General features: G+C 41.6%; 1 protein-coding gene across 2 annotated transcripts; it reads left to right on the top strand.

Annotated features, from left to right (window-relative positions):
* Positions 1-987: 987 nt before the first annotated feature.
* Positions 988-4386, top strand: mzt2b (mitotic spindle organizing protein 2B). 2 transcript variants are annotated; one of them, XM_004074498.5, is made up of 4 exons: positions 988-1373; positions 1591-1751; positions 3138-3272; positions 4113-4386. In XM_004074498.5, the coding sequence occupies exons 1-4, from the start codon at positions 1198-1200 to the stop codon at positions 4250-4252; spliced, it is 612 nt and encodes a 203-aa protein (XP_004074546.1). In that variant the 5' UTR covers positions 988-1197; the 3' UTR covers positions 4253-4386. The 2 variants fall into 2 exon arrangements, with proteins under 2 accessions (XP_004074546.1, XP_004074545.1); XM_004074497.5 differs by lacking the exon at positions 3138-3272.
* Positions 4387-15421: the final 11035 nt, after the last annotated feature.

The following is a 15421-nucleotide window of genomic DNA, read 5'->3' as shown; positions in this document are numbered from 1 at the left end:
TTGCCTCTCTCTACGTTTCTTCCAACTTGAGACTGTAATGTGTCGTACGGTGTATGGGGCACGGACAGCTATCCATTAGAACCTCTTCATGAGCAGTAGGCTTTCGCTACCCCACTAAAGTGACGGTCCGGCCGGATCGTTACAATATAATACATGACTTGTATGTTAATTACCATAAATTATACATGATTAATAATGAACGTTTTCGTTCTTCTAACATCGGATCAATTTCACCTGTATAATACAGCATGTAAAATGTGTATTAAGGATTTATTTATTTTATTAGTTTATTTGACAAGATAACCTTTTGCACATGAAAATGCATCTTTGCAAATTCACCAAAGTTAGCCAAAAGGTTATTTATCATCTGTCGTACCTGGACAGGTAAAACAGTTGTCTCCTAAAAAACAATTTTACCTCAACAACAAAAATACAAAATAAACATAAATGAGAATAAGAACTTTATAACATCCGTAAAAAGGATAAAAATTCAATTTAAAAATAAAAGTGTAATAGAAGGAATTTATAAGCACAAAAGAGATTAAGCTGATATAAGGAGGAGATATAAGGTGTACAAAAACAAATTAACAATGATTATGAGGATGTGTAAAATGGAATACTACTATTACTAGAGACTACATTACCCATCATTCTTCAAGACTAGCTTCTTATCATAACAATGTTTTTGGTGGTTTTTCTCTTCAAACTGAGAAAAGAACAAAATATGACAACAGGCTCCTTTTCAATAAGATTATTAACATTTGTGAATCTTAAAAACTATTTACATAAAGCATACTTAGCCTATTTTACACCTAAGTATTTATGTTACTTGTTTTTCTTTGCCACCGTTTTTGCTATAAGTCTGTATTATGTTATGTTTTTTATATAATTTAATTTTCACTAGTTTTTTTGTATTCTGCTAAAAAAAATTACAATAAAGTTGTTGAAAAAACAGTTCCACAGACTACTGTCTCTTGATGATGACGTGTTTTCGGCGCGACCTACTTCAACACAAAGCAGCTTCGTGTTTTCGTCTCCAAACCCCCGCATTTGTTTTTATACTAAAACGTCATGCTTCATGCAAACATTTTGCCTGTCGTGGGTTTATATGTTAGCTAAATTTCTGCAGGACGTCGATTTGTTCTCTCTTTTTTTGTTATTGTTTAAAATATAAAGCCGTCGTATTAATTATCAGGAATGTCTCAACCAACACAAACGTCGCTGCCCGCCGCCCCTGACAGCCCCGCGCTGGTGGTCACAGCGAACGTGCAGAAATTCGCCGTGAAGAAAAAGAAAGTTCTCACCGCAGAAGAAAGTGAGCTGTTCGAGCTGACCCAGGCTGCAGGCATCACGGTGGACCAGGAGGTGTTCAAGTGAGTAAGGCTGACTGACCTGACCTCGCTCAGGCCACAAACTCCTCTTACCTGAAATATTTGGAGCCCGGTTGATTCTTTAAATAAAATGAATACATCCTCGCTGCATTGATTCTCATATTCTTCTCTTCGTTTTTGCACCGCTGCCTTTTGTTGCCCATCATCACCTCAGTTTTGAAGAACATGTGGTCCAGTTTCATGTCTTCCTGCATCCTAGGATCATGGTGGACCTGCTGAAGATGAACGTGGCCCCTCAGGCAGTTTTCCAGACCCTGAAGGCGATGTGTGCGGGTCAGAGAGTGGCAGACGGCTGTGGCGGCGAGTCCTCAACCGCCTCCCACGCGGCGAGCGCCAACACGGCACCTCCAGAGCCCAGAGGTGAGGGGAGGTCACACCAGCGGCGTGACCACGTCTACTCGTTCATGAATTGATGGGATTAGGCCGGAATGATCATGAAGCACATTTAATCCAGGATAATAAAAATGATCAAAAATAGGAAAATGTTTTTAGCTTTCAGTTGCTTTGGTGAAATAATCCAAAGCTGTATTTGGAAAAATCTTGTCTCCGCCTAAACATTTAATGCTCCTTCATTAAAATTTGCTCACATCCTGCCTGGGGTTTCAGGTTCATCATGGGGTAGAGGCTGACAAGAAAACCAAATAAGGCAGTGGTATCAGAGTGGGGGTCCAGGCGGAAAATCCACCCCTGTCATCCTCTCGGGTGGGGACGTTACAGGTTCCCTTGAGGTTCTTTTCTCCTTGTTGCTGCTTTAAGCTTTTTTTTTTTTTCTTGAGTTACTAAATGTCCCCTTTCTTTTTGAAGCTGTTCTTCACACGCTGCCTCGTCTTTCTTGCCAACACCCCCCCCGTCCTCTTCACGTCGACGTTCACTTTTGGGCATGTGAAATGCGGGTCCTTGAACGCGCTGTTCACAGACGCTGTTCGCACTGGACCGTCACTGCCCGGTACTGCCGCGTGAACTCCTGAACCCCCAAAGCGGTGCGAATCTGGTGGATCTCGCCCCGGCTCTTTCTCTTTCACGGCTCCATCCTGATGCATGAAAGACTTGGTGTCGTAGAATTCCCCCCGGGCCACAAACTGCAATTATTCACTTCTCCTTCATGATGAATTTTCAAACGGTTGACACTTCTGTGAGTTAAAGAGGACGCTATCTATACCCCACTGCCAAATCCAAGTCCCTGATGGGTCAAAGTTCAATTACTTTAACTTTCAACGTGCGCTCAGTGGCGAGAGTTTTAAACACGCAAGTCCAGAACGTGGACATACATAGGCTGTGTCCAAATCCCTGGGCTGCATCCTTCGATGGCTGCGGCCTTCCCGGGCGACGTTGGCCGGGTCTTGTTTATGTCTTGCCTGTAGATGATTCCAGCCGGAACATTGGCAAATGTCCTGTTGCCTAGCAACCGTGAGTCCCGAACAGAGAAGGTGTAGAGAACCAGGAACGGAGCTCAAAGTGTTCCTGGCCTGTTTGATCCAACTTTTAATCTTGTAATGATTTCCAACCCCGGGTCTTGCTTCACAGTCCGCCATTGTTGTCAGAAAATGTCCGGCTTCGGCCGCAATGCATCTTGGGAAATGGACAGCATTGAAGTGTCCGCTTGAACGTACGTCGCTGAGCTTGATGTGAACGTAGCATCTCTCCCGTTTCTAACTTCTCTTCTTCCCCCATCAATTCTTTCGTGTTTTTGTTCTTTCTCTTGTGCGTGCCCCCCCCACCCCCTCTTTTTTTTTTTCTCTCTCAAAGAAGAGTCTTTGGTTTCCGGAAAGAACCCTAAAGCACCTTCAGCGCCCCCCCCGGGGTCCGGCCCCAGAGCCCAGAAAGCCAACACGAAGATCGTGGTGTACAGCCCCCAAGACACTAACTCTTCTCACGCTCAAGGTCCCCTCTGTCATCTCTCACATCCAGCCTTCCTCCGCTTCATACGTGTGTTTGTGTGTGCCCCCCCACCACCACCTTCACCACCACGTATGCATGTTCATGCATGCATGCAGAGAGGGGGGGGCAGAGGTGTTTTATGTTAACATTCCATCTCTGTTTTCAAATAGAAAAACAATCTGTGTGAACAGTTTTGCTCTGTGAGAAACTGGTAACTTGTGGTGGTTTCCATGGCAACGTCCAGATGCATACATTCATTTGACATCAATGTAGATGTGTTCGTTCAGGACGGAAAAGCTCTTCTGGTTATTCCCCATGTTCCTCAGCACGTTCTCTGGCTTCTGGAAGTTTCTCACACTTATGGTTAACTCGATTTGGCAGCTTGGAAGTTTAATCATTAATTTTTGTTTTTGTTTTACTATTTCTATGCTTAAAATTCAATATCAACATTTATATGGCTACTTTATTATTTTTTTAATAATAATTTTTAGGAGTTATTGCTGCTTTTGTCCCACTTTTTTATTAATATTCTTCTGCAATTTCTTCAGCTAGTTTGGTCTCAACTGTTTACCTTGTCAACCGTTGCAGTTAAAACCAGGTTTTTGCTTTGACCTTAGACTGTTTTAGTTAAATATTTTAGTTTTTCCTCCTGAAACGCTCGAGTCAGCAGTGATGTTGGAGGCTCTGCTGCACACTGATGTTAAATGATGACTAATTCTTGTTTTATGCATTTTGCATTTTTCTCTGTTGTTTGGTTCGTCATAAACGCCATGTAGGTCCGAATATTTTTGACCCTTTGTTGATGTTTGTTTTTATAAACACGATCTTTTGTCGCATTTTCAGCTGTTCGCAGTAAATCCGGAGCGACTTTCAATGAGAAGACCTCCAGCCAGCGGGTGCAGCGGCAGCCCAGCGCCACTAGAGGGCAGAAGACCAAGAGTTCGGGCAGCAGTAGCTCCTCCTCTCAGGTCAACTCCACATGAGAAACGTCCTAAAATCCCTGCATGTTTTACTGTGAAAAGTCATGTTTGTTGTGCCTTGTGTTTGACATTTTCGTATTTTCATTCCAAACAAAACTGCTGTACAGACTGCAAAATAAAATATTTTTTAAAATTGAGTTTATGATCCATTCTTAAAAACATGGTTTGAAGTCAATTAAAATAAAAACATAATCAAAAAAACATGGATTATCCTAAATAAAATTCGGCCTTTTGTCTTGTGTGTCTGAAACAGAAGTTTTAGTCCAGCAGAAAATGTTAAAAAAAAATCAAAGTGCTTTATCATTTTTATACTTAAAACAGCTTTCTTTATTTAACGTATAGAAAGACCACAGATGTAATTTTATAGGATGCCAATATTTATGTCCCGCAGCCGTCCTGGACTGTAATTGTTTATGCAATCTTTCTTACTCTGCCTTGGGTAAAAATGTGACCCTCCAAAACTCACTAAAAATTTGCATTTTAGTACCCGGTTAAAAAAAAGATGACATCACAGCGGGAGAAACCATTAAAAAAAATGAATGGGGGCCAATTAGGCTCAAAAACAATATTTCAAAATCCACTAATGAAAAAAGAACGCAGGTGCGGGGGATGTCCGAAGAGAGTTTTAAAATTATGGGATGGCGATATTCACAATATTCCACACACATGCCACCAGGTTAAATCTACAACCACAACAGAAGTTTAGTTGACCTTTGACCTCAGGAAGAGGCCGCCATCTGGAAATTTCCAAGCATATCGCTATAGTACCTTCTACAAATTTATGCTCCATCTTTTGATCCATTGCCTCCCAACTCCGGGGAGGAAGCTTCTTAAGGGGGGAAAAACTTTTGATGTGAAGTTTGTAGATTTTGAATGGCGTTCAACGGCAAAAGTGGCGTTCCTTGTTGCTGGCTCATTTTGTATGTCCATTTTAGTGGCCATACAACGCCACTCGCTGCTTTGATTTCACCCGTTTTTTAACTGCAATAAATCCAGCACACACTGAGGCCACATTTCAAACTCTATTTCTCTCAGCGGTAACAGATTTGACATTGAATATAGAATTTGAGTTTTCAGCCACATCAAAATAAACATCTGTAAATGAACCCCTCAAGACTCAATTTCCCAGAAGTCCCTGCTAAACCAGGCTGTGAAAGACCTGGGGCCTGTTTCAGAAAGGAGGTTCAACCAACTCTGAGGTTAAACTTGAACTCTGAGTTGGTCAATCGAGAGATTAACAACTCTGAGTTTTCTGTTTCAGAGAAGCTGATCGGAGTTAGGTCAATCAACTCTGAGTGGACTGATTCGGAGGTGAGCGTCCGCACCGCGACTATAAGAAGCCATTATCAATGGAGCGCAGATATCACGAGTCACCATGGCAACCATGGAAAAAAAGAGGTCTGCATATTTTTCGCCAGCTGAACTTGACGTGCTGCTGCAGAGTTACAGTGAATATGAGCACATATTCCAGAAGAAAAGCAACACCGCTGCATCTGCAAAACAGAGACAGTTAGCGTGGGAAACATAGCTGCTCAAGTTAATGCGCAAGTTTGCATTTAAATCATTGTTATAAAATATTGACTGTAATAACTTTTTAAATAGCGTAAGGTGTGAAATATAAAATGGCGAAATTTAGGTGTACTTTTGAAGTGTTTTTCCTGGTGTAAATGCATGAAATGCTGCATAGTGTACAGAACCAATGGGGGGGGGGGGGGGGGGGGGGGAATGCATTTAACGTCGGTAATGTTTAGAGGACTTTTTTGTTAACCTTCCCCTCTTGCAAACGTTGGTCAGTTTAATATTAATACATGCAATTGTGTTTTTAAAAGTGAACTTTTGTCTATCCTTGTATTGGTCAAGTGGTATAGGTTTATATGGGATTAAGAAAGTAAGCAGTGCTAGCAAATTGTGTTTCCATAAAATAATTGTTACATTAATCTAATTCAATGTCCCTGATTTCATTTTCATGTAGATGCAATCCTGCAGGAATTAAAAGAACATGGCAGCAGCTAAAAATGAAGTATAAAAACATAATTCAATCAGGTCAAATTAGAGCATGTCATGGATGTAGGCTTTGTTGACAATATTTGACATATGAAACATCTACATAGCAATACCTAATGTTGTTTTCATTGTACATATGTAATTGACTGCAACGAAAAACGGTAACGCTCAAACAAAAACATATGGGGAAATGACAAAAAATCCAGTCTAGGTCTCAAAATCCTCGCACGACGTAAATGTAATTTTCTAAGAATTAATGCAGCCTCCTCGTCTATTGGGTCCTCCAGAAAAGAACAAGCCATTCTTGTCACTTAGACCGTCTCTGTATGACGGACATTTGGGCAATGAAGGTTAAAGCGAAAAATACCGCTTTGTCTTTAAAAAGGGGAGGGGACCGGCAGAAACCTTGAGTTTAGAGGATAAAACCTGCTCCCGACCAGGTTAGGTTCACGGCATAAGTAACCATGGACACTGACTCCGAGTATAAGTTACCTCTCTTTCAGAAACGGGTTTGACTTACTCGGCTTTCTCTGGTTTAACAAACCTCCCATTCTGAAACGGAAAACCCAGGGTTTCCCTGATTTCAGGGTTAACGCACTCAGAGTTTACACTTAACCTCCTTTCTGAAACAGGCCCCTGAACAAGACCATCCAGAGCTCAAACAATCAAAGGCGTTCTCTATTCTAAATCACAGAGTTTCAGCTTCCTGTCTGTAAAATCCTAACTGGTAAAATTTTCAAATCTTTAACTTAATTTAAAAGTAAGTGTAACACAGTTTTAGAAATTAGAGATCAGATGAGCACATTTGTGGAATATTAAATAAAAACTCTTGAATCTTTTTGGTGACACGCTGCTGCTGAGATGCAAACAGAAAAAGGCCAGCTTCTCTGGAAGGATAACAAGCTGATTTAGTGACACACCAACCGGTCAATTCAACTTCTTTCTGCCAAAGATCCACGAGCTGTTGAATCATGGGAGTACCCAGCTCTGCGCACAGGACTCTGACCCAGTTTGTGTCGCTCTGAATGGGGGGAGATGAGACGGTTGGTCCTCTGGTGACGAAGGGGGAGCTGCTGCTTTGAAGTTTGGAGTCTGCTGGTCGATCGTCAATGGTTGCAGGGTTAGTGTTGCTCCTCTTTTTCATTCTGCTGCATGACGGCGGCTCAGAGTGATGCCTCCACCTCGTTTTGTTTTGCCCCATCATTCAGAACTTGAGAAACTGCAGCCTCCTCTGCATCGGCGATGAAGCAGAGATGTGTGTGAGTGTGTGTGTGTGTCACGCACAGGAATGCTCGCCGTTATCGAGCTCTCTCCCAACGCGGGCATCGATCTTCCCTTGAGTGTCTTGCAGCAGTGGAGTGCGGCCTGCAGGGAATTCTGTTCAGGCTTGAAGTCACATGGGGGCAGCACAGGCACATCACAAACCAAAATGTTTTTCCCAATCTGGCATGAGTGGAAGTGAGTCTGGAGGATGCATGGAGTTTTTCTGAGCGTTTCAGAGAAGCAACGATGGCCCAGAGTTAAAGGTGAAGGAGTGAAAGCTGCAGGTCTTTTATGTGGCCGTTTGTCCTGTTTATGTGTCCCAGCCTCTCTCCTCTACGCGCCGCATTGATGGCGGCGCGCCTGTAATTGATGGCACCATATTGCTGTGGTGTAGTAGGTTTAATGGGGCTTGACAGAGCAAGGGGAAAAGCGGCGTGCAACCAGGGATGGAGCTTAACCCTTTCGAACAACCCCCCCATCTGCACCAGCCCACAAGGGAATACAAACAGGCCCTGGGTGATGAGCTTGTTTACGATTCCTACTGTTTTATCAGTGATCATGGTAATGGCGGATTGGTCCGTGATCAAGGGAGCTCAGACGCCCCTCTGACTCCACTTCCCAAAAAACAAACAGTCGCCAGCTGTCGGTGCTCTCCGCTGTTTTGCTTGGAGGAGTCTAAACGTGTTTGACAAAGGTAAACGGCTGGGAATTTATTTCCTCCAACTTCCTGCCAGACTGCAGTTCCCACAGAGGCCTACAGGGGTCAGTGTGGATCCAGGCCAGCCAGCAGCTCCTTCCAAAGGCATCTGAGGCAGCATTTTAGATGTGTTTATTTGAGGGAATTTCATATGTTTTTTTTTTCTTTTCTTTTTTCTATGTTTTGGAAAATATAGCATTTCTCTTCATTGGAGCTCACGTATCGGAGACAACGCGAACACAATTAATCAATGGAGAGGATGGAATGATGGCATTGTGCGCGAGGCCAGGCTAACGGCGCGCTGAAGAATGAGCTAGTCAAAGCTGTTGGCAAATCATTAAAGTAAGGTGTTGGTCTGAACGAAGATCTCACACTCTCTCTGTGCAAGCTGTTCCCAGGTGACAAAAACCTGGGATGAGACACTATTTTAAGAGCCAGCTTCACACTTTTTTTGGTGTAACCCCTCACTTTTATTCCCCCGTGAATCTCCCTCTTCTGCGAGAGCGTTTGGGGGCGGAGGGATATCATCCTCCTCTTGTTCCCGTCTCCTCTCTCGTCTTGGTCCTCGTTTCTCCCTGCATTTCACATCCCCTCTCCTCTCTATAACCCCTTCACTCTCTATCATCCCCCGCCATTGCTGTCCTCCTCACCGGGCCGGCTGCAGATTGGCTATTTCCTGCACGCGCCCAGTAGAGCCCTTATCGGCGTTGGAGTGCTGATTGTTGGTCTGTCTCTCAGGCTGACTGACAGTTGGGGCTGCGCTGCTGAAATGCCTGATTTGGTCAATGTTTGTCTGTGGGGCCTTATCTCCACACCTTATATTAACTGCCTTGACAGTATGTGCAGGCAGTTTCTCTCCATCTTGTTGCACCAGCCTCCCACCGCCGCCGCCGCCGCCTCCTCCTCCTCCTTCTATCCTCTGTCTTTATCTCCATTCACTCTCCACACTCTCGCCTCTCTATAGTCTTTCAGCCAGCAGCCAAACATTTTCCTGCTGATCCTCCTCTTCCATCATTCTTCCCTATTAGCGGCTGCATCAGCACTTGGAGATTCTGGTTTTTGCTCTGCTGAATTTCAGTTTAGGTCATTAGCCAAAGCAGATCTTGATAAATTCTGTGGCAATGGCGGTGTGCAAGGACAGGTCACCAATCTGTAATAGAGGTAATTCAGAACCTCCCATAAAAAAGAAAGAACGAAAACAATGCTGTTTGTTTGTGTGAGAAAGCCAAAATGAGGTCAGAAAAGATCAATGAGGAAGTAGCCGAAGCTCCGAGATAAAGAAATCGCTGCGCAGCGAAATCAAAATCGGGAAATTTTAGAGTTAAAATGTTCAACTCCAAGCTGAAACCCCACAGAGAAGCAGAAACATGAAGTGATTTGCACAAAGTTTCTGTGAGTGAGTTGAGGCAAAGTCATAAAAAGTGAGATGACGCTGGTTTCCCTCTGAGGGAACTTTCCAACCAAAACATACCCTAAAGACCCAGACCGGCGAGGAAGCTGTGTCCTAGAAAGCGACTGCTTTTTTGATTTAGGCTAAAAATGGCAAAATCATTAATAAAAGACCGCTGAGAAAGCTTTGAAAATAGATGAAGAGATGATCGGAGTGGGACTTTCGAGCCTTAGTCACCCGTATGGGTGCTGTGGGCTTTTGGGTTGTCATGGCCCGTTGAGGGTCACAAAGAGGAGCGGCTACATCTTAAAGCCGGGTCACACAGACACATTTTGTGCATTTTCCACGTATTACGGTCTACATGCGTGATGTGCATAAGTGTTTCTTGCATCCATTGCTCTTTTTTGCTGCACAGTTTGTCTGAAACTGATTTGGGGTTAAATGATGTCATAATCTTGTCAACCAGTTGAAACATTTAGCAATTTTATGACATTAAATGGGGACTTTGTGTTGAGTCAAGATGCTTTGCAATAAGACAAAAAAAAGATTTGCTTTAATAGTGTGGGGAAAAAAAAAAGGTGAATTAACCTTTTAAATAAAACATGCTTTTTATTAATGTGTCAAGTTCTTGAGGGAAAAACAAACAAACATATCCTTGTATGTTTTCTAAAATAAGGTGTTTTCTTTGCTGATGACACAAATATTTCATTATGGTAACAATTTCAACATTAATTGAGTTTATATAATAAAAGAAAAGTACGGAGCCCGTGACCTGACATGTGTAGAAAAAATATTATTTTGTTTCCACGAAATAATGATATTCTGATATACATTTATCCTGTTGCATTTTAATGCACCTCAGTTACAGGGACAGGTTGACTGGTCGAGATGCATCATGGGACATGTAGCCTTCGGATTTGAAGTGACTGCTAACGAGTATGTTAATAAACGACACGTTATAATGAGATATACACAGGCAGAAATGTGAAGGCATCTGCTATAAATCCAAGTATTGCTCACAACCATGTTTATCCATGTTTATGAATGACTCATCGCATGAATTATTATTTCGTGGGAACAATTATTATTTTGTGAGAACAAATTTTTTCCTTCTTTCCCATGTCAGGTCACGGGCTCTGTATGAAAACAAGAAAAATGGGGATTTAGCACAAGTCCAACCTTCTAAAAAATCTCCAGTTCTGTATTGATAGAAATTAATATTTTGTTCTAAATTATTGCCATTAAAATAAATATTTAAAACAAAAAAACTATTACAAAAAATAATACAAGTTATTGGTGTGAAACCTACTTATTTCTCAGTTTTTACCCTTCTTTCCTGGGCTAAGTTTCCTTTGGTCCTCAATCTATGGTGGCCCTGAAGCACAAATCACATCAATACAATACAACACAAAAACATATAAAAGAGCCCAATGACAATTGAAAAAGCAAAACAAATAATATAACATTCAGAAATTTAACAATAATTCACGAAAACAAAAACATAATTAAAAAAAATTAAACAAATAAAAATTATTTGAAAAAAAGAAGTATTTTCCTAAAACAAAACTCAGTTAAAACTCAAATGTCATCATCCAGTCAGTGATGGGCCATATTAACTACCTTTTCTGGTTTATTAGTTTGTTCTATTTTTTTAACATTTCATTTTAATTTTCTGGAAATTATTTTTGTTTTCCTAAATGTTTTATTATTTTTTCTTTTTAGTTACTGATTTTTTTTAAATAATTTCTCAAATGTAATGTTGTTTTTATTTTATTGTTTTGCTTTTCTTCATTGTGATCTTTAACATAATTTGAGAGATTTGTGATTAGAGGAGTTTGATGAACGCAAAGGAAAAATGACTGAGTCACCTGATCTCATTGTGTTTGAATGCTTGTCAGAAATCTATAGAACATCTAGATATGTATAAATTACATTTTTCCATAACTCTGTTTATGACTTTCAGACACCCTTTGTGCACCCAAGCAGAGGAAAAAAAACACCTTTCTTTATGATCTTTTCAGTCCAGCACTCGATTGGAATGAATATATAACTCACACTGAGGCAGAACCAATAGAACTGGACCTGCCAAGGAATAAAAAAAATGTCATCATGAGTCCAAACATGTGAGAAATACATGAAAATGTTTTATTGTGACTTCCAGCTAGAAGCTAAAAGAAGGCAGTGCACCTCAAGAGAAGAAGATTTCACCATCCATAAAGCATGTTATAGGGCTAAATGTGGCTTTAGAAAAAAAACATGTTGGTTTTATTCACTGTGAATATTAATTTTGAAAAGTATCCTAAACTTCGTAATTTCTAAAGGGAAATCCAAGGACGCAACCTGACTGCTGAAAGTCAAGCAAACAATGGCGTTCTCTGTTTTTCCTCTCATTGGTTCAGGCAGAAATTTCAGTGAAGGATAATTTGAGCACAAAGGCATGTGGATGACAGGATTACAGATGAAAGACAGCTATTTTCTTTTTATTTATTTTTTTAGAATGATGTTGGAAACGAGTCTTTAAAGGGTCTGCTGTATCACTGCCCTCAAGCTGACCCTTTTCATGTATACATGAAATGCAATTTTCAGTTGTGTCTTCAGAAAAGTAAGGACGCAGTCGAGTGAATTTGACTAAAGTCTTGAGATTATTTCAAGGAGAAGTTTTGAGATGAACCAAAGATCCGGGCTCCCCCGACGTGTTCTGAACACGGATCTGCCGCGCTACAACAGGTTTTCTGAGGAGTGAGCTTCTCAGAGCAAGAACAACAATGCTGTGCCGCAGGCATCCACAGCTTTTTAATAGTCTAAATGATAATAATAATATTATTATTGCTTCGCATTTAGCTCTTCCTCCTCTGCCAATGCCTTTGTAGCATACATTTGTGATGCACAAACCTACTGAATTTAATTTGTAGTCGTTCGAGTCGCATTGGTCGCAAGGCCTGAAAAATGTGACACTGGTGGATGACGTCATCCACGATTGGAATTTTACGCCCGTAGTAAAATCGCGCCATTTAACCTATACTTATTGCGAGCAATTAGAATACGTGTAACCCTTGTGCTATCTTAGATGACCCCACCCTTACTTTGACGTGTTCTCCCTACCATGACAAAGGTGGATAAAGGTGGAAAGATTTCATGTAATCCATGGACACCAGTGAAGATCACAAATAATTGAAGGAAAAAGGTTCAGAGCACTGTCTAGTGGGTCTAGATGACCCAACTCCCAACGTTAAAGTCCCTAGGATAGCACGAGGGTTACATATACAGTATATGAAAGGGTCTGAATGATCAGAAGTGGGTCAAACTTCAATTTGGCGTGCAGAAAAACGATTTCACTAGACCAGGGGTTCTCAAAGTTTTTGTAGCGGAGTGCCAAATTAGGAACTCGACATTAGAATGGGGGCCAATTTTGGTGAAAAAGATAGATAAACAGAAAAGTTGTTTTTAATAACTTTAATGACCAAGTATCATTTGTACAGTTAAGCAGAACCTCCAGATGTTTTCCTGGATGTTGCTGCTCATATCTTCTACTCCTCTAGTAATTGTATCATTTGACAGACTTTCTTTTGCTCTGGACAAACAATGTCAGCTACTTTCAGCATATACTGTTTTTACAAACCCCCCGTCACTTAAGGTCTCGCTACGCCGGGCCGTTTCCAAAGCCACAACGTAGCTACTAGCTTCTGTCACAGCTTCACTGGATTTAGCCATTTTATAAACATCTGCTGTGCAGCATCGCCTCCTTGTTGTTGGAGCTTATTATTGTAATCCTCGCCGGTAAATTTGTAATTGTTTTTAAGATTTGTAACATAATGGCGATTTACATTGAATTCTTTGAGCATTAGGTTTACCTGCTTCCAAATAAGGCACATGACTTTATCCATGAGGTCCGACAAAGTAAACATTTGTCCACTTAGCTTGAAATCGCCTTTTCTCCTCACCAACACAACGTTTTTCCTCAAAGGAACCTGCTCTGGCTCTCTCTTATTGAGGGCCACAAGAAGTCTTCCCGCGGGCTGCCAGAACCCGTGCTCTAGACACTTTAGCAGGTTAGGCATCTCCAACACAGGACTCAAACTCACAATCACAACTTTTAAGTGTTTTTTTTCCCCCACACACATCCATCTCAGAGTTGGTTCAAACACTGAATTCAGATTTTTTAAATTGAATTAATGATATAATAGAGGCATTCACCGCAGCACGAGGTGCATTCAGGGGCTGCATGGAATTATGAGCTTTCATATTGCTGCATTCAGGGTAATTTCTAGTATTTGTTGACACTGACCTCAACCAACACAAGCACGCACTCTTTTGTTGCTTCATGTCTTTGGAATGACTCACAACACACTGATCTGCAAGAACATGCACAAACATGCAAAACGTCGCACATATTTCAATCCATGCATGTTTTTTCACCTTTATAGTTAGTTCATTAGTGAGATTAGTAGTTAGTTGTTACAGTTATTTGTTGATAAAGAGTACTGCGTTGTAATTATTACTTGTACCGGTATTCATTTGCGACGTGGCCACCAGGGTATTTTCTGTTTGGGGGCGGGTAAACCGTGACACCGCAACTCCTGCTGCTTCATCACCGTGATGATCAAAAATCCCACACCGCCACTGCTCTATTCCAAACAGTGAAATAGAGCAGTGCGCCTCATGTGCACTGAAACCATGGAAGTCTTCCTCCTCAGAGTGGGATTAGAATAGCGTCAGATATTCTTTGCCACTCACTCTCAGTCTCTCCTTCGTTGTAGTTGTCAGTGTCACTCTGAGGTAAATCCTCTCCTGAACTTGCGCTGTCCTCTCCTTCACGCAGCAGACCGGCTTTTCCAAACCCTTTGGTGACGGAGGATTTTTTTCACACTGCTTTTAACGATTGCTTTAAACTTGAAAGCTGCGTCATATGGATTTCTTCTTGCATTTTCCATGATGAGGGTCTGTTAGTGCTATCCATTCACAAAGCATTCACATATACCGCAATTACCCCTCTCTCACTCTTACCCTCTCTGCTTGAGCGCCCCTAGCGGCCATTAGAAAAAATGCATTAAAAAAGAAAAAGAAAAAAAGCAATAAATTAGCCGCGTCATTGAATAAACTGCAGGGTTCAAGGCGTGTGACAAAAGTAGCGGTTTATAATCCAGAAATTACGGTAGATATTTTAGTATATGTAAATATGAGAATATTTGTAGAAATACTTTGTACTATAAAATGAAATATGCCTGCTTCCTCTTCTGCCTGTTTATGTACCTGTGCTGATACAGCAAGATGTTGAAGATACCAAACCACTGACACGCAGGAGAAAGTAAGATTAAGATCAACTTTATCAATCGCTGAAGGGAAATTCAGTTGTAGTAGCAGCACCATAAAATATACAGGGAAGAAAAACTTTTATTCACATGTACACACACGTCTACCAGAGGAGTTGTAGAGTCTAATGGCGGATGGCAGGAATGACTTCCTGTACCGTTCCTTAGCACAGCGGGGGTGAATGAGTCTACTGCTAAAGCTGCGTCTCAGTTTGTCCACCTCTTTGTAGAGAGGATGGGAGGGATCGTCCATGATGGTCTGCAGTTCAGCCAGCAGTCTGTCCCCCACCACCTCCTCCAGATTGGCAAGCTTGAAGCCAACAACAGACCCTGCTTTTTTATGAGTATATCCAGTCTGTTGATATCCTTTGCTTTGACGCCAGCTCCCCAGGACATTACAGCAAAGAAGGTGGAGCTCGCCACGACAGACTGGTAGAACATGTGGAGCATCCTGCTGCAAACACTGAAGGACCTGAGTCTCCTCAGGAAGTAAAGTCTGCTCGTGCCCG

The sequence above is a fragment of the Oryzias latipes genome, chromosome 12 (assembly GCF_053564925.1).
Source record: "Oryzias latipes strain Hd-rR chromosome 12, Olatipes_Hd-rR_3.1".
Classification (NCBI taxonomy): Eukaryota; Metazoa; Chordata; class Actinopteri; order Beloniformes; family Adrianichthyidae; genus Oryzias; species Oryzias latipes.
This window is presented reverse-complemented; position numbering and strand designations above follow the sequence as displayed.